At 41.4% G+C, this 17,186-nt stretch overlaps 1 protein-coding gene across 2 annotated transcripts in view; it reads right to left on the bottom strand.

Moving 5' to 3' along the window:
* Window positions 1–17,186, bottom strand: part of igf2bp3 (insulin-like growth factor 2 mRNA binding protein 3) — a 142,907-nt gene that overhangs the window by 92,048 nt on the left and 33,673 nt on the right. For both annotated transcript variants that reach the window (XM_068003460.1, XM_068003469.1), the window contains exon 3: window positions 4,525–4,573. In XM_068003460.1, the coding sequence (XP_067859561.1) occupies window positions 4,525–4,573 (49 nt within the window). The remainder of the gene's footprint in view (window positions 1–4,524; window positions 4,574–17,186) is intronic.

Below are 17,186 nucleotides of genomic sequence, written 5' to 3'. Positions count from 1 at the left end.
AAAACCCACACCTGACCACTCTAACCATTGTACAGTGCACACACCTTCGCTGATCCATCTTAAATCTATTCGCCGATACTTTCTGCTGAAAAACTCCAAAACTACACAGTGTTTGAAGGAAGGAGAATCAAATTAAATTCTGAACCCTAAGTAAAGGACATAAATTTGCAAATACTCAAGTTAAAGCATTTGGCCTGCCCCTCTTAAAGTTGGGATGGGGGAAGAAAAAAAAAATTAGCACCCATGAGCACAACCAGAATATTTAATCCATGTAAGTGGTAGTGATTATACCTGCTCATACATGACACCATTTCACCTATATGCTAAAAAATATTGTTAACCAATATTTTGATTTGGAAATGCTTTAGAATTTGAGAGTTTGGACGAATAATTCAGAGAACAAGTCATACCTAACACACAGGAAATGGTTCTGGTCATCGGAGGACAATCAATTAATCACAGCTGCAAGACTCGCTGCTGAAGTGCAGCATCCTTGGTCAACCGTTCATCAATGACTTCCCTCCACCAAAACGTTAGAAGTATGGCTACTTACTGACAATTCCACCGTTCACATCCTCCAATAATGAAGCAGACAATGCCAGCCTACAGCAGGACCTGGGCAACATCCAGAACATTTGTGCCACAAAAAGGTCCCAAACAGTGACCAAGCAAAAGCCCAAGCACCTCCCCTGACTGTCAACATCCTCAACAACTTTTGGGGGGTCATGACTGACCAAAAGCTTAACAGCTTAATATGGGACATTCACATCAACACACACAGACAGACACAAACAGACACAGAATGAGAGAAAAACTTGGAATTATGTAGCACTTTTCAAAACCTTAGGACATCCCAAAGCACTTTACAGCCAATTAAGTACTTTTGAAGCGTAATCACTGTTGCAATGCAAGGATCAAGGCTCGGCAGCAGTGTGGTGGAATATTCACCACTTGCCTGGATGGGTGCAGCCACAACACTACTTGAAGCTCGACAATGTCCAGGTGAGAACAGTCCACTCGATCAGTGCTTCGCCAGTGGACTCAGCATCCACCCCTTCACCAATGGCGCATTGCGGCTGCAGCATATACAATTTACAGGATGCACTGCAGCAATTCACCAAGCTTACTTCAACACATCCAAGCTTCCCCCCATCCAACCTCTACCACCGAGAAGGACAACAGCAATAATGACACAGTAATGTCATCAGACCCAATTCAGACACCATCCTCACTTGGACATACGTTCACCATCCTTTCGTATCACGGTCAAAAATTCAGGAATTCCCTACCCAACATTATGGGAGAACCATCACCACAAGAGACAGCCCAACACCACCTTCTCTTGGCTACAAATGTGGCCTTGCTAGCATTGTCCACAGCCCAAGAACAAATGCAAAAATATGGCAATGTTGTAGATCCAGATAGAATAATCTTGGGAAAGTTTGTATGTAGACAATATTTTTCATTCTTCAAAGTTCTATGTCCATGAATTATACAGGGTTGAGTAAAAGAGACAGCGACATTCACATGGAAAGGGGTGACACAAATGGAGTACACATATACACAAACAAAAAGGGAGGCACAAGCACAAAAGTGGGGAGGCAGATACACACAATGCACAGAAAGGGGACACACCAATCTTCCTTTTATTCTACTTGGGTTCAACAACAAAAAAGGGAAAGTTTTCAGTAGATGGGGTGTGACCTTGTTGTTCCCATACCACTAGGAAGCTACTGATATCATCATCTGCCAGAGCAATCTAGTTTATCCAGAGGATTTTGATCTCTGGAAAAGTTAGTTTTAAGCCATTTGTGGGATGAGTAGCTGAGGGTTGATGCAGTACAGGCCACTGGAAAATCACAAACACCTTTTCATTCAATTTCATCAGTGCAAAGAAAAAAACTTCCATTTATAAGAGTGCTCCCTCATATGCATTCTAAAAAGTACTATAAAGAGAACAAATTATTTAAAATGCAACTGCCTTTTTGCACAAAGCAAGGTCCTACAAAAACAAGTAGGAAGAATGACTACTTAATGGTCAGTATGCATGGGGTTAAAATATCCCTGTTCAGAATTTATTTCATACTCAATTTAATAAACAGATGAGTCTTTTGCAAACCTTCACAATGTAGTGTTGTATTTTTGGGTGACAGAATACAGGAGAAACTCATAGCTAATGCATTTCTGGGTCTCACACCCAAGACACTATGCGAAGAGGTGACCGCACAGCATGCTGAGCAAATTGTCACAGATTGCCTGTCATGTGCCTGGAAAGGCCTTACTTAATGCAAAATTTGAACGTCTCCTAGAACAAAGCTCCCTTCTCTGCCTAATTTTCAAACAATGTGGGCCGTTTTCCCATAGACAGACCGACTGGTCTACATTTGAAATTTGATAAAAGAACGAATTTTCCTTTTAATTCTAGTTATTTTAGAGAGTGTTTTAAAATAGTAGAAACTTTATTTTCCTGTCGCAAGACTAAAACTTTGCATTCATTACAGGAAGTCTGACACCTGTATCATCCCACCATCAAGCTGGCCTGCAACATTCTGGCCCTTCAAATGAATTTAGTTTGAATACCAAATCAGTTTTCCACATAACCAATTCACAATTACCTGGTCTGAACTCTGTGGTACCACTGACTTAACTTCATGATTAGAATGTGAATTTTTAGGTTAAGGAAATGGCCAAAATACTCAAAAGCACTATTATACTGAACAAGCAGATTCCTTTTCCACAGATCAATCCCACTTACCTACCTTCTCATCATATACTTAAATAAACTGTCTCTTGAACCCAATTAGTATTCCCTAATTACCCTTTGGATAAAAAAAGTTCTGCTTGACTTCCCTTACAGGTAACTTCATAATTTCTAACTTGTGTCCTTGGTATTTAAACCACGTCATGATGAACAATTTATTGAAGTCAAAACTTTTGAAAAAAATTTCACCATAAAATTTCCAAAGCTGACTATCTCTTCTCACTTACGTTACTCATCCTTCAAATTCAACACTTAGAATCATATTTGTTGCTCTCAAGAATATGTAACTTTCCTATGATTAGATGATCACAGCAGCATCCAGTACTCTAGATGAGGTATGAATAACATTGATATAGCAACCAAAACTCTTGATTTGTGTTCTGCCTCTGCTAATGCATCCCACTACACCTTTATTAAAAAAACACACTAGTTATCGGCTTTGAAAGTTCCAAAGGTTTATCCACAATAACCCCTAGGATCCCTTTAAGGTAGTGTAGTGGTTATGTTATTGGACTAGTAAGCAAGAGGCCTGGACGAATAAACCAGAGCTAATTAGAGTTCAAATCCCACCATGGCAGTTTGAGAATTGGAATGGTTGAAAAAACACTGGAAATAAAGATCTGTTATCAGATAGTCATTAAAAACCCAACTAGTTCACGAATGTCCTGTCGGGAAAGAAACCTGCCGTCCTTCCCCGGTCCAGCATATACCTGACTCCAGTCCTACACCAACGTGGTTGACTCTTAACTGCCTTCTGAAGTGGTCTAGCAAGCTACAATCATTACAAAAAATAAGGTGCCTCACCACCAACTTCTCCGGGAAACACCCACATCCCAAAAATGTTTTTTTTTTAAAAAAGCTACAGAAGATGCAAGTGCTCCATACTCCTTTTGGTTCCTTGTTCTCAAAATAATTTCACTCTTATTGGACAGCTATCACCTATTATTCAAATTACTTCAAAGACCTAAAACTCTTTGGAATCTGGCTACATTATTTATTATTTGCATTACCTCCTACCTTGGCATCATATGCATAGTTGGAGATTTTACTCAAGATATTCTCACACAAGTTATTAACTTACTGAAAACAGTACAATCATCCTAGGTGCAATGCTTGTAACCTCTTCCAGTCTGATGGCTACACTCAATTTCTTATTTTTAATTCCAATTTCCATCCTCTCCCATACTTCACCTCCTATTCTGTGACTCCTTAAACTTACATATTTATTGCTGATGTGGAATTGTGTCAAAAGCCTCCTGATGATCATCCAGGTATAGAAAAACTGCATTCACCCTACTCACCAAGGGGTATTTTAACCCCCCACCCCAGCAGGAATGCTGCGGGTGAGTAAGTCACGATAGTTTTGGGGGGGGGGTGGGGGGGGTGGTCGCACCACATTCCTGATCAGCAGTGACGTCATGCCCACTGGCTTCAGGCGGGAGTCAGTGACGGGAAATGCTAATGAGGCCAGAGTTAAAATTCCGAGGCTCGCTTTCCTGGAGGCCAGGCGGTTCACTGCCCACTTCGCCCTTCAAGCACACCCTCCTCCCATCAATTCACAGTTAAAATCAGGGCTACCATCTCACAGAATTTCCATCTGGTTTAAACAACCACCACCACCTTCCCCTAAATCCATGCCAAGTGTCCTTTTTATTGTGTTCAAGCCCCCCACAGATACGAAGACAGGTAGGACGGGAAGGAGTCTAAAAGTCAATCTGAACTCAGTTTGTTTACTAAACATGTTGAAGTAGGGATACACTTACCTCCCACTGCAAGTGAGGGGGTATATTCCTGATCTGGAGTTTCCGACTCCTGTAGAAAGAAGGAAAGATAATTTTTGAAATAGAACAAAGTGAATAGGTATTTCCTTCAGTAGATAAATTTTCAAAATTAATATTGATACTTAAACACTTCAAATGAAAAAAAAAGTTTCCTTCCCCCACCCCATAATATTCATGCTGCACACCCTTGTTCAAGACCCCTCATTCAATGGACATGCCCAAGGTACCCTGCACCACCAGGATTCAAGTTTCTCTACATTTTTCATTGAAGTTCTTGTAGCCCAAAACCCATGAAACCCAATAGGTAAACAACCCACCTGTAGCCTTACCCACATCGCTCAGCATAGGTGAAAATGTTATAGTTGGCACAAGTAAAAACCACTATGCAGATGTTAAAGTTGATGAAGCAAAAAATCAAAATGAAGTAATTCAGGATAGAAATCAGCAAAGGAAGTACAAAACAATACTAGCATAGACAAGATGGCAATGAAACACTCAAAATTGGTTACTCTAAATGAAAAACTACACACTGCCACTCTGACACTATTTGCAATAACCCAAAAGTTCTGCACAACCACATATTTGAATTCACATGGCATTTACTCCAGCACCAAGAACTGCAATACAATCCCAATTAACATTTAAGGGGAAAAAATAGTTTAATCATTGAATAATCATGAAAATCTTTAAATCCTTACACAAATAGAAACTAAAGGCTACTACTCTAATACAGAAGTATGTACACTGTTACTTCAATCTTGTACATATGTTCCTTTGCATATTAGGTTTACAACCGTTAAGAAAAAGGGAGATTTCCTCCCTTTCATGCAAGTTTCTGAACTGAATTAGTTCCAAATCCTCTCTTTCCCCTCCCCACCAGCCCCCCTCAAAAAAAAGTTGGGCTATGATGTGACAAATGATATAATCCAGTCATTGAACAAACACCAAAAAGCCTTCCATGCTACCTTGAAAAGGATAATAATGACCACTAAAAGGGCGTATTGCTTTGAATATTAAAAAAGGGATACACACTAATATTGCTATTTAAAAAAAGGATTCTTACCCAATATAATCCTGCAGAAATTTGTTTTATAAACTATCTTCCATTTCATGATTCATCTGCAACTGACGGACTCAATGTGCACACTTTGATGATACCAGTTGGGGGTGGGAACCTCCACAATGACAGCACGTGAATGCATAAAGCAACACAAAACACATTTTTAGCTATCAGTCATTCAGCAATTTTCCCTATTCTAAATGCCATCAAAATCTTAGAGTTTTTGCCTTATTCTGCAGGAAGCCAGCCTGAAATCTGAAAAATTTATAACTGGCATCCAATATAGTACTTCATTCTAAGTAAGTAAGCCAATATAATGGAGGAAGACTTCAAAAATACTGCTTGATTTATTGAAACCAATTCAACCATTTTCAATACAGATTAAAATCAGCTTCAGCCTTGGCTAACATTAAATAGTTGATTAAAAGTTCTCCTGGGGAAGGGGCAGGGAAGAGGATAAAGAAGAAAAGGGAGTTTTGTGGGAAATGGTGGGGGGGAAAAATAAATCAGTGGTTCTAATAATATGCAATACTATCGCGCCTAAAAAACACTACATTAAAATACCTTTATGTGCTCTGTAATTTAGAACATCAGTTGGAACTCATTAATAGACGATCTAACATATATATGAATATCTTGAAATATTTTAAAGGACAGCCAGTCAATTGCAACTATTTCTTCCTTACAAGTTTTAATTTCACTGATTTGCCTCAAACAAATTCAGTTAACAACAAACTTAAATTAATGTCAACTGTTGGGGAATCATAATTAAGAAGCTAACTGGATTTACCATGTTGGTTCCATTTTTAAAAATTTTAAAAGCTACTGAAATGATTGCAAATGCTTGAATGAATAATTCATTGTACAAAACATAAAACCAAGTGCCTCATTTTTGTGACTAGCAAAAAACAATTGATCATTTCAAATTTTGGGTTACTAAATTAGGATCTGCATTTGAACCTGAATATGGTGAAGTTTCTTTTTTAATTCGTTCACGGGATGTGGGAGTCACTGGCAAGGCCAACATTTATTGCACATCCCTGATTGCCCTTGAGAAGGTGGTGGTGAGCCGCCTTCTTGAACCGCTGCAGTCCATGTGGTGAAGGTTCTCCCACAGTGCTGTTAGGAAGGGAGTTCCAGGATTTTGGCCTTTCCATCCACAGCCTCTTAAACTTAGCCATCAAGCTCTGCAAACTAGGAACAGTATCTAATTTTTCTCCTTGGCACTCTGTATCCTTCTGTTCTGCATTTCAGGCTTCAGCTGTTTTCCACCATTTTCCTGCTAGTTTCTCTTTTTACTTTCCACTGCTTTTTCACAGCCTTTTATATCGCCCAGTACTCTCCAGCGACAATGGAGGAATGGCGAAAGTATTAATGCATGTAAAATAAAGTTTCAGTCACATCCATCATTTTGAAAGCTGTATTTTTTTAAAAAACAAATGGTTGAGGCAACTCACCATTTAAACCTTTGAAACATTGTTTCAAGCATTTAAAAGGAAGCAACTCTTTTAAAGTAATTAGGCATTTTAGTGTAAGTAGCCAATACCTAGATAGGATTTATCATTCAATAGTTCAATTGCTTGCATCATAAAACAAAGTGCCATTAATATACAATAAGTCAGTCAGTCAGCATCTGAAGAAAGAAGAGACAGATTAAACTTTTTTGGAGACCCTTTCAGAACCAGAAAAAGCAGAAGCACTTTACAAGGTTGACCAAAACAAAGAAGGGTAGGAATATAATACTCTGTCCTTAATATTCCCAAGATGCTGTCCATGAGTTTAATAACCTATAAAAAGAGATGGAGTGTACTGGGCGATATAAAAGGCTGTGAAAAGGCAGTGGAAAGTAAAGAGAAACTAGCAGGAAAATGGTGGAAAACAGCTGAAGCCTGAAATGCAGAACAGAAGGATACAGAGTGCCAAAGAGAAACATTAGATACTGTTTCTAGTTTGCAGAGCTTGATGGCTAAGTTTAAGAGGCCATAGATGGAAAGGCCATAGCGAGAATGGGAGAGGGAGATTGAAGTGGCAAACTACACAGAAGTCAGATGTTCGGCAAGAGGTCAACCAATTTGTATTTGGTCTTCCCAATATAGAGGTGAACACATGATCAACAAATACATTACAGACTATTAAACAAATGTGTAACTATTAACATGCCTAGACTATCTTCACACATCGCCCCTTCCTTCCTCTGTATTGGTCAGATCCGATAAAAGGGGACTCAGTCTTTTTCTAGTTCAGATGAAGAGTCCCAAACCAAAACATTTACAATTTTCGGATGCTGATCGCTCTATATATCCTAAGTGCATTTTTAGTTTTTGCCATTTTTATTTCAGATTGCAGCATTCACTTTCTTTTTAATTCCTTACATCCTCCCTATTTTAGGAATGCAAATTTATCTAAGCAGCCTCTACACTTAAACAACACTGAAAGAAATCCATCCTAGGTCACAAAGTTAAAATTCCCATAGTTAATCTAAACAAGGTAACTGAATGAAGACTTACAATCCCAATGAGCCATTTGATTTTCTTGTGAAATTAACTGAACCTTATTTCATATAATGGGATTTACTTCCTGAATTCCAGGCATGTTCATTACTTACTTCATGATAGCATTCAGTGGAGTACCATATACCAAAAATGAGGCGAGCCACTAATCTCTGGTATCCAGATAGATGGTGTGAATTCCATTATTTTAAATCTTAACATTGGGGTTTGCCAAGGGCCCCAACTCATATACATTCTTATTTGAGATGGAAATGTACCATAAATAAACCAAAACCCAACCCATTACTTTTAGTATTTAAAAAAAATACATTGAAGCATGAGGGGTTCTAATAAACTAGTTTTCAAACAGATTGATAGAAATCCACTAAATGCGCATCCGTAACATTGTGCCTCTAAAATACATTAGTTCTGCACTATTAATCGTAGACATAATTTTCATTGAACTGCATTTTGAAGAGTTCATCTGTACACATTTTAAAAAAGGAAACAAACTGCACTCAAGTTTTTAAATGGCTAATAATGTGGATATAAAAGATTGCGTAAAATAGTTTAAAAGTTCTAAAACTTCATAGTTCAAAGAGACAGCCACTTAGTGTGTTAAATGTCAACTTAGTTGCAATAGTCAAAAACAAATGTGGATCAATTCCTGTAGGCAACAATTGGCACACCAACATGTCTGTTTTAGTTAACTTTCTGTAGCAATGAATAAATTGTGCAGACATTTGAGTAACTTAAGAATGCTTTAGTTAGCTTTCAACTAAAGCATGCACAATCAATTCAAAAAAAATTGAATTAATTTCAGGATATGGGTGTCACCAGCAAGGCCAGCATTTATTGCAAATCCCCAGCTGCCCTCAAGGAGGTGGTGGTGAGCCTTCTTCTAGAACTGCTGCAGTTCATGTGATGAAGGTACTCCTACAGTGCTGTTGGGTAGGGAGTTCCAGAATTTTGACACACCAGCGATGAAGAAACGGTGATATATAGGTGGCGGGTTGGAACGAGCGGTCAAAGAAGCCTTGATAAGTTGCTACAGTACATTCTGTAGATAGTATGTACACTGCAACCATGGTGCATCGGTGGTGGAGGGAGTGGATGTCTACGGTGATGGATGATGCTGAGCTTCTTGAGTGTTGTTGCAGCTACCCCATCCAGGCAAGCTGAGAATATTCCATCACACATTTACCTGACGAAGGAGGAAGCCTCCGAAAGCTTGTGAATTTAAAATAAAATTGCTGGACTATAACTTGGTGTTGTAAAATTGTTTACAACTCCTAACTTGTGCCTTGTAGGTGGTGGAGACTTGAGTCAGGAGGTGAGCTACTCGCCACAGAATACTCAGGCTCTAACCTGATCTAGTAGCCATGGCATGTGTGTGGCTGGTCCAATTGAGTTTCTGATCAATGGCAACCCCCAGGATGTTGATGGTGGGGGATTTGGTGATGGTAATACCATTGAATGTCATGGGGAGGTGGTTAGACTCTTACATTGGAGATGGTCAGTGCCTGCCACTTAAGTGGCAAGTAACACTCACGCCACACAACAGCCCAAGCCTAGATGTTGTCTAGGTCTTGTTGCATGCAGGCATGGACTGCTTCATTATCTGATGAATTGTGAAAGAAGCTAAACACTGTACAAGCAGCAAACAGCCCCACTTATGACCCAGAAATATTACAAAAGTTAGAATTCACACACACACACAAACGGCATCCATAAGTGCAATTTAGCCTACCTCCAGAAATCAGTTCAGAACCAAATCAGCATAACCAGTGCAACTGCAAGCCCCAGCACATTGTGTATGGTCACAATATGCATGACATATTGTTGTACATTGAGACTATACATATGTACACAAAATGTGATGTTTTTTTAAAGCAGATCCAATCAGGAACAGACAGGCTGCCCCGAAAGGTGGTGGATGGACTGCCAAACACCTGCTGATTTTCATGGAAAAAAAGGGGTGCCGATAATACAGCATTACTGAACCATTCATGGGGGCATTCGGGAAATCTCCCAGTTTCCCCATACGGCCAGTCCGTCCCTGGATCCTGTATAACTATCTTAGCTTCTGAAAGGTTTCTGGTAGCGTATCAAAAGCTATTAAAGCTAAAAATGTCCCATGTTCATGTTGCCTCCATACTGCATATTACCTACTAGGGAAAGTTCAGAGAATTTCTTTAAAGTCACTCATTATGCAGTTTAGAGAAATGTACTGTTGGTTTTTACCTGGCATAGTAAGGGCTCCCAACTAAAAATGACCACTAAGAACTTCTATTGTGCAATTAATGGGATTAGCAAGAACTTAGACCAGATAAGCACACAAATCAAAACAGAGTTTAGTGAAGTAGCTTGTATATGAAAATCTCTCACCTCAAGGCAAACTTGCATTTATACATGGCCGCAGGACATCCCAAAGTGCTTTACAACCAATGAAGTACTTTTGAAATATATAGTCACTGTTGTAATATAGGAAACACGGCAGCCAATTCATGCACAGCGTATAAATATTGACTAGGACAGTGGGGATAATTCCCCTGCTCTTCTTCAAAATAGTGCCACGGGATCTTTTACGTCCACCTGAGGGGGCAAATGGGTCCTCTGTTTAACGTCTCATCCGAAAGATGGCAAGTCAGACAGTCCCTCAGTACTGCACTGAAGTATCAGCCTGGATTATGTGCTCAAGTCTCTGGAATGGGACTTGAACCCAAAACCTTCTGACTCAGAGGCGAGAATGCTACTAACGGAGCCACAGATGATACAAAAGAGAATGCAAGTCTGTAGCTTGCATCACTTTCCGTCTCAGGTTGGAACACTTTCATTAAAAAGGTGGATATAACTTTGGTTAAGTCAGCAAAATTATTTTAAGTGTACAATTGGAAAACGGGGCCAAAACTAGTATACAAGGCTTGAGAAATATTTTGAAATGTTGAACAGAAAGCCTTCAATATTGTCAATATACTTTGTAAACGTAAAAAATCTAAAAATGTAATGCAAGACAGCAGATGCATTTTCAAATGCATATGCAAAAATTGACCTAACTAGGCAAGACTGTAATTCCTTCCCAGTACACTATTTGCTGCTTACCACTACATCAAGGGGGCCAAGCAGAGATTTTTTTTTTATATTCGTTCTTGGGATGTGGGAGTCGCTGGCGAGGCCGGCATTTATTGCCCATCCCTAATTGTCCTCGAGAAGGTGGTGTGAGCCGCCTTCTTGAACCGCTGCAGTCCATGTGGTGAAGGTTCTCCCACAGTGCTGTTAGGAGGGGAGTTCCAGGATTTTGACCCTGCGACGATGAAGGAACGGTGATATATTTCCAAGTCGGGATGGTGTGTGACTTGGAGGGGAACGTGCAGGTGGTGTTGTTCCCATGTACCTGCTGCTCTTGTCCTTCTAGGTGGTCGAGGTCACGGGTTTGGGAGGTGCTGTCGAAGAAGCCTTGGCGAGTTGCTGCAGTGCATCCTGTGGATGGTACACACTGCAGCCACAGTGCGCCAGTGGTGAAGGGAGTGAATGTTTAGGATGGTGGATGGGGTGCCATTCAAGTGGGCTGCTTTGTCCTGGATGGTGTCGAGCTTCTTGAGTGTTGTTGGAGCTGCACTCATCCAGGCAAGTGGAGAGTATTCCATCACACTCCTGACTTGTGCCTTGTAGATGGTGGAAAGGCTTTGAGGAGTCAGGAGGTGAGTCACTCACTGCAAAATACCCAGCCTCTGACCTGCTCTTGTAGTCACAGTATTTATATGGCTGGTCCAGTTAAGTTTCTGGTCAATGGTGACCCCCAGGATGTTTATGGTGGGGGATTCGGCGATGGTAATGCCGTTGAATGTCAAGTGGAGGTTGTTAGACAATGTCTTGTTGGAGATGGTCATTGCCTGGCACTTTTCTGGTGCGAATGTTACTTGCCACTTATGAGCCCAAGCCTGGATGTTGTCGCGGTCTTGCTGCATGCGGGCTCGGACTCTTCATTATCTGAGGGGTTGCGAATGGAACTGAACGCTGAGCAATCTTAAGTGAACATGCCCATTTCTGACCTTATGATGGAGGGAAGGTCACTGACGAAGCAGCTGAAAATGGTTGGGCCTAGGACACTGCCCTGAGAATCTCCTGCAGCAATGTCCTGGGGCGGAGATGATTGGCTTCCAACAACCACTACCATCTTCCTTTGTGCTAGGTATGACTCCAGCCACTGGAGAGTTTTCCCCAATTCCCATTGACTTCAATTTTACTAGGGCTCCTGGTGCCACACTCAGTCAAATGCTGCCTTGATGTCAAGATTAAGTGACAACTTTGCTGAACACCTTTATTCTGTCTGCAAGCATGATCCCGAGCTCCCTGTCACTTGCCACTTCAATTCTCCCTGCCCCTCCCACTCTGATCTCTGTCTTTGGCCTTCTACATTGTTCCAAATGAAGCTCAAAGCTAGCTTGAGGAACAGCACTATATCTTTCTACTGGGCACTTTGCAGCCTTCTGGCCTTAACACTGACTTACATACCTTCAGACGTTAAAAAGTTCCACTCTCCTCAGCAGAAAGTGCTGGCAATGTGGGATGGGGAGGGAGGGAAGAGCTAGTTGGTGCTTGAGGTGGGATCTCCCCGTCAAACACCATGCTGTTGAACTGGTCAATACCCTTGATGTCAATACGTTTTCTTCTATTTCTTCATCTTCTACCAGGCTCCTGGGCCACTGGAGCCTGCTCAGCTTTTCCATGTTTAACTTTCTACCTGCCTCTCCCCCAGCCCTTTGAGTTATTTACATATGCTTAACTCTTTGTGTCATGCCATCACTAGGCACTTTACAGCTATGTGTGATGTTTTGTGTGCTTCACCTTTCATGTTCTGAAGCTTTTTCCCAATGCTGTTCATCTATAATATTCTCAGTTCTGATGAAGCTATACCCAAAACATCAACTTGCTTGTTCTCTCCACAGTTGCTGCCTGACCTGGAATGCTTCCAGAACTTTATTTTTGTTTCAGATTTCCAGCATGTGTAGTATTTTGCTTTTTGTTCTGCATATAAAAAAGGTCTTCTGTTCTACAGCCACAGGATATTCAACTATCTTTATGCTTTTCAGTTGCACCAACAGCATCTTCAAAATGCAACTTTTAAGTAGGCCACGAATGCTCAGTGATATAGCAAATCCTTCTGTACCAGTTATGTTAGATAATACATAAATTAAGTTGCAAACTTTTAAGATATCTCATAACTTCTGTAAATTCACTATTATAACTGCTAAATACAATTGTATTGGTGATATCAACTATGGTCTTGCTACTCTTACATCTGCACTTTCTAAAGTTATGGAAGCCAAAGCTAACTCTCAAATTATCCCTCTCTTTGAAAGTTCTGGCCTAATCTATAATCACCAGTATGGTTTTCACATGGCTATTATCACCTGTTAATTCTGGAACTCTGCTTTGAAACATAAAAGTGAATCATCCCACCAATGCCTTGGTCATCTCCATAGCTGTTGACATGGCCAAGCACCAAACATTGCTGATCAAGTTATCATATAGTCTCCCATCAGAGCCATTGAATTGCTCACAGCATAAACCAGCACCAGTATTTCACCCTAATGTTATGAACCGCAAAATGCTCATGCTGCGCAACCCAAGTTTGCAAAGACAAGAACTATGCGTATACTGCTGGGTGTTTGCACTTCCCAGCATCGTGTGCAAGTCTTTGGAATGACCATGTATTGCCCAAAAATTGTAATGATTAAACAGAGGTTATACTGGAGCAAGCCTTTGGCTTTGTGGTAGCATTCCTGCTTCCATGTCAGAACGTGCAGGGTTCGAAATCCGCTGCAGACAGTCCAGACTCTGAATTTTTTTTTAAATGACATGGTTGAACTAAAAGTGGCATTTCTGCAACAAAGTTTTAAAATGTGCTAGTCAATCACAACTACAAATTGTCTGGCATGGGCAAGGTTGCATAGGAAGACACCTGGATTTGATATAGGCCACCCTGTTTTAATAATCTGGAGTCCCAGTTGATCTCTTGTGGAACCTCATACAGGGAGTAAAGATCAAATGTAGTCTTCAGTTGAAGTGGGGAATAATTAGACCAGGGGATGCAGATGTAATACAGTCCTCATTTTAAAGTCACATATTCTGTCCTTACTTATATATTTCCATTACAAATCCTTATGTCCAAATTTACAGTCAAAATTTGTCAGTGTAATTTGTGTACAATAGGACTACAATCATCACTTTCTCATAGTCAATTTATGTTCTTGACTTCCAAAAGAATTTTGACCCCCAAACTTAAGACATAACTATCAGTCTCAGTCCAGGACAGTTTTTATTTTTGAGGGGTAGGGGAAATAGATTGCAATCTGGCTGTCCCGCAAACATTTAAGAATGGAAACCAGAGGCAAGTCCTGACCCCAACAAATGTGTCAACCTTTACCCACCCACACAGAACAAACAGTAAGGTTCTAGCAACACGAAAATAGTACTGTCTGGAGAGAGACCTGAATTTAACTAATGCCGGCACAGACAGGACGGGCCAAATGGCTTCCTCCTGTGCTGTACCAACCATGATACCCCATTAACAATAAAGAGAGGGCTTCATCTACCTGGGATATCATTAGCAATGCAGAATTCCTAAGAATATTTCCCAAAAGTAGATTCATATCATTATAAACCCTGGTTAGACCGCACCTGGAGTACTGTGAGCAGTTATGGGTACTGCACCTTCGGAAGGACATATTGGCCTTGGGGGGAGTGCAGCATAGGTTTACTAGAATGATACCCGGACTACAAGGGTTACGTTACGAGGAGAGATTACACAAATTGGGATTGTATTCTCTGGAGTTTCGAAGGTTAAGGGGTGATCTGATCGAAGTTTGTAAGATATTAAGGGGAACAGATAGGGTGGATAGAGAAAAACTATTTCCGCTGGTTGGGGATTCTAGGAGTAGGGGGCACAGTCTAAAAATTAGAGCCAGACCTTTCAGGAGCGAGATTAGAAAACATTTCTACACACAAAGGGTGGTAGAAGTTTGGAACTCTCTTCCGCAAACGGCAATTGATGCTGGCTCAATTGCTAAATTTAAATCGGAGATAGATAGCTTTTTGGCAACCAAAGGTATTAAGGGATATGGGCCAAAGGCAGGTATATGGAGTTAGATCACAGATCAGCCATGATCTTATCATAGGGCAGAGCAGAGACGAGGGGCTGAATGGCCTACTCTTGTTCCTAGAAGACCAAAAGAAGCAGCAAAATCCTCTACAAAACCAAAACAAGACTTTAAAGAAGCTTCCCAAGAAAATCCAGCATCACTTCAAAAGAACCAATGAAACTCCAATGCATGTCTGCACTTCAAGCAGCTCATCAGCAAGTCGAAAGAGTGCATGGGAACAAAGTCCTGGGTCACCAGATAACAGGAGAAATGTGCGGTTAAATAGTCAATCTCCACGTGCAGTAAACCAGCTATCAAAAAAAATTACAAGATACTGCACCCCACATGAATGCTAACCCCCAAAAAGTGAACAGTGTAGGGTTGCAGGCAAGAGGATTTATCACTACACATTTCAGTCATAATCTCAAGTCTAACTATTCTGGATTTATCTCACGAGGCCAAAAAACTAGGACCAGCTCTGTGGCTCCCCCTCTCCATTTGTGCTGTGTTTGCTCACTGAAAACGGCAATACTGGTATATACTTCTCTCCTAGAAGCAGTAGGTGCAGTACTCCTTACATAAAACATGGGATGAATAGCCACTGAACAATGCCAATCTCAATAGGGAAGCTGCAACTCAGGACTACATGCATGCTAAACAGTTGAAACAACACGCTATAGACAGAGCTAAGCGATTCCACAACCAACGGATCAGATCAAAGCTCTGCAGTCCTGCCACATCCAGTCGTGAATGGTGGTGGACAATTAAACAACTAATGGGAGGAGGAGGCTCTCCAAACATCCCCATCCTCAATGATGGCAGAGTCCAGCACGTGAGTGCAAAAGACAAGGCTGAAGCATTTGCAACCATCTTCAGCCAGAAGTGCCGAGTGGATGATCCATCTCGGCCTCCTCCAGATTTCCCCACCATCACAGAAGTCAGTCTTCAGCCAATTCGATTCACTCCACGTGATATCAAGAAACGGCTGAGTGCACTGGATACAGCAAAGGCTATGAGCCCCGACAACATCCCGGCTGTAGTGCTGAAGACTTGTGCTCCAGAACTAGCTGCGCCTCTAGCTAAGCTGTTCCAGTACAGCTACAACACTGGCATCTACCCGACAATGTGGAAAATTGCCCAGGTATGTCCTGACCACAAAAAGCAGGACAAATCCAATCCGGCCAATTACCACCCCATCAGTCTACTCTCAATCATCGGCAAAGTGATGGAAGGTGTCATCGACAGTGCTATCAAGCAGCACTTACTCACCAATAACCTGCTCACCGATGCTCAGTTTGGGTTCCGCCAGGACCACTTGGCTCCAGCCCTCATTACAGCCTTGGTCCAAACATGGACAAAACAGCTGACTTCCAGAGGTGAGGTGAGAGTGACTGCCCTTAACATCAAGGCAGCATGAGACAGTGTGGCACCAAGGAGCCCTCGTAAAACTGAAGTCAATGGCAATCGGGGGAATACTCTCCAGTGGCTGGAGTCATACCTAGCACAAAGGAAGATGGTAGGAGGACATTGCTGCAGGAGTTCCTCAGCGCAGTGCCCTAGGCCCAACCATCTTCAGGTGCTTCATCAGTGACCTTCCCTCCATCATAAGGTCAGAAATGGGAATGTTCACTGATGATTGCACAGTGTTCAGTTCCATTCGCAACCCCTCAGATAATGAAGCAGTCCATGCCCGCATGCAGCAAGACCTGGACAACATCCAGACTTGGGCTCATAAGTGGCAAGTAACATTTGCACCAGACAAGTGCCAGGCAATGACCATCTCCAACAAGAGAGAGAGTCTAACCACCTCCCCTTGACATTCAACGGCATTACCATCATCAAATCCCCCACCATCAATATCCTGGGGGCCACTATTGACCAGAAACTTAACTGGACCAGCCTCAAATACTGTGGCTACAAGATCAGGTCAGAGGCTGGGTATTCTGCGGC

The sequence above is a fragment of the Heptranchias perlo genome, chromosome 2, assembly GCF_035084215.1.
Source record: "Heptranchias perlo isolate sHepPer1 chromosome 2, sHepPer1.hap1, whole genome shotgun sequence".
Classification (NCBI taxonomy): Eukaryota; Metazoa; Chordata; class Chondrichthyes; order Hexanchiformes; family Hexanchidae; genus Heptranchias; species Heptranchias perlo.
Note: the sequence above shows the minus strand (reverse complement) of the source record. Positions and strands in the feature narration are given on the sequence as shown.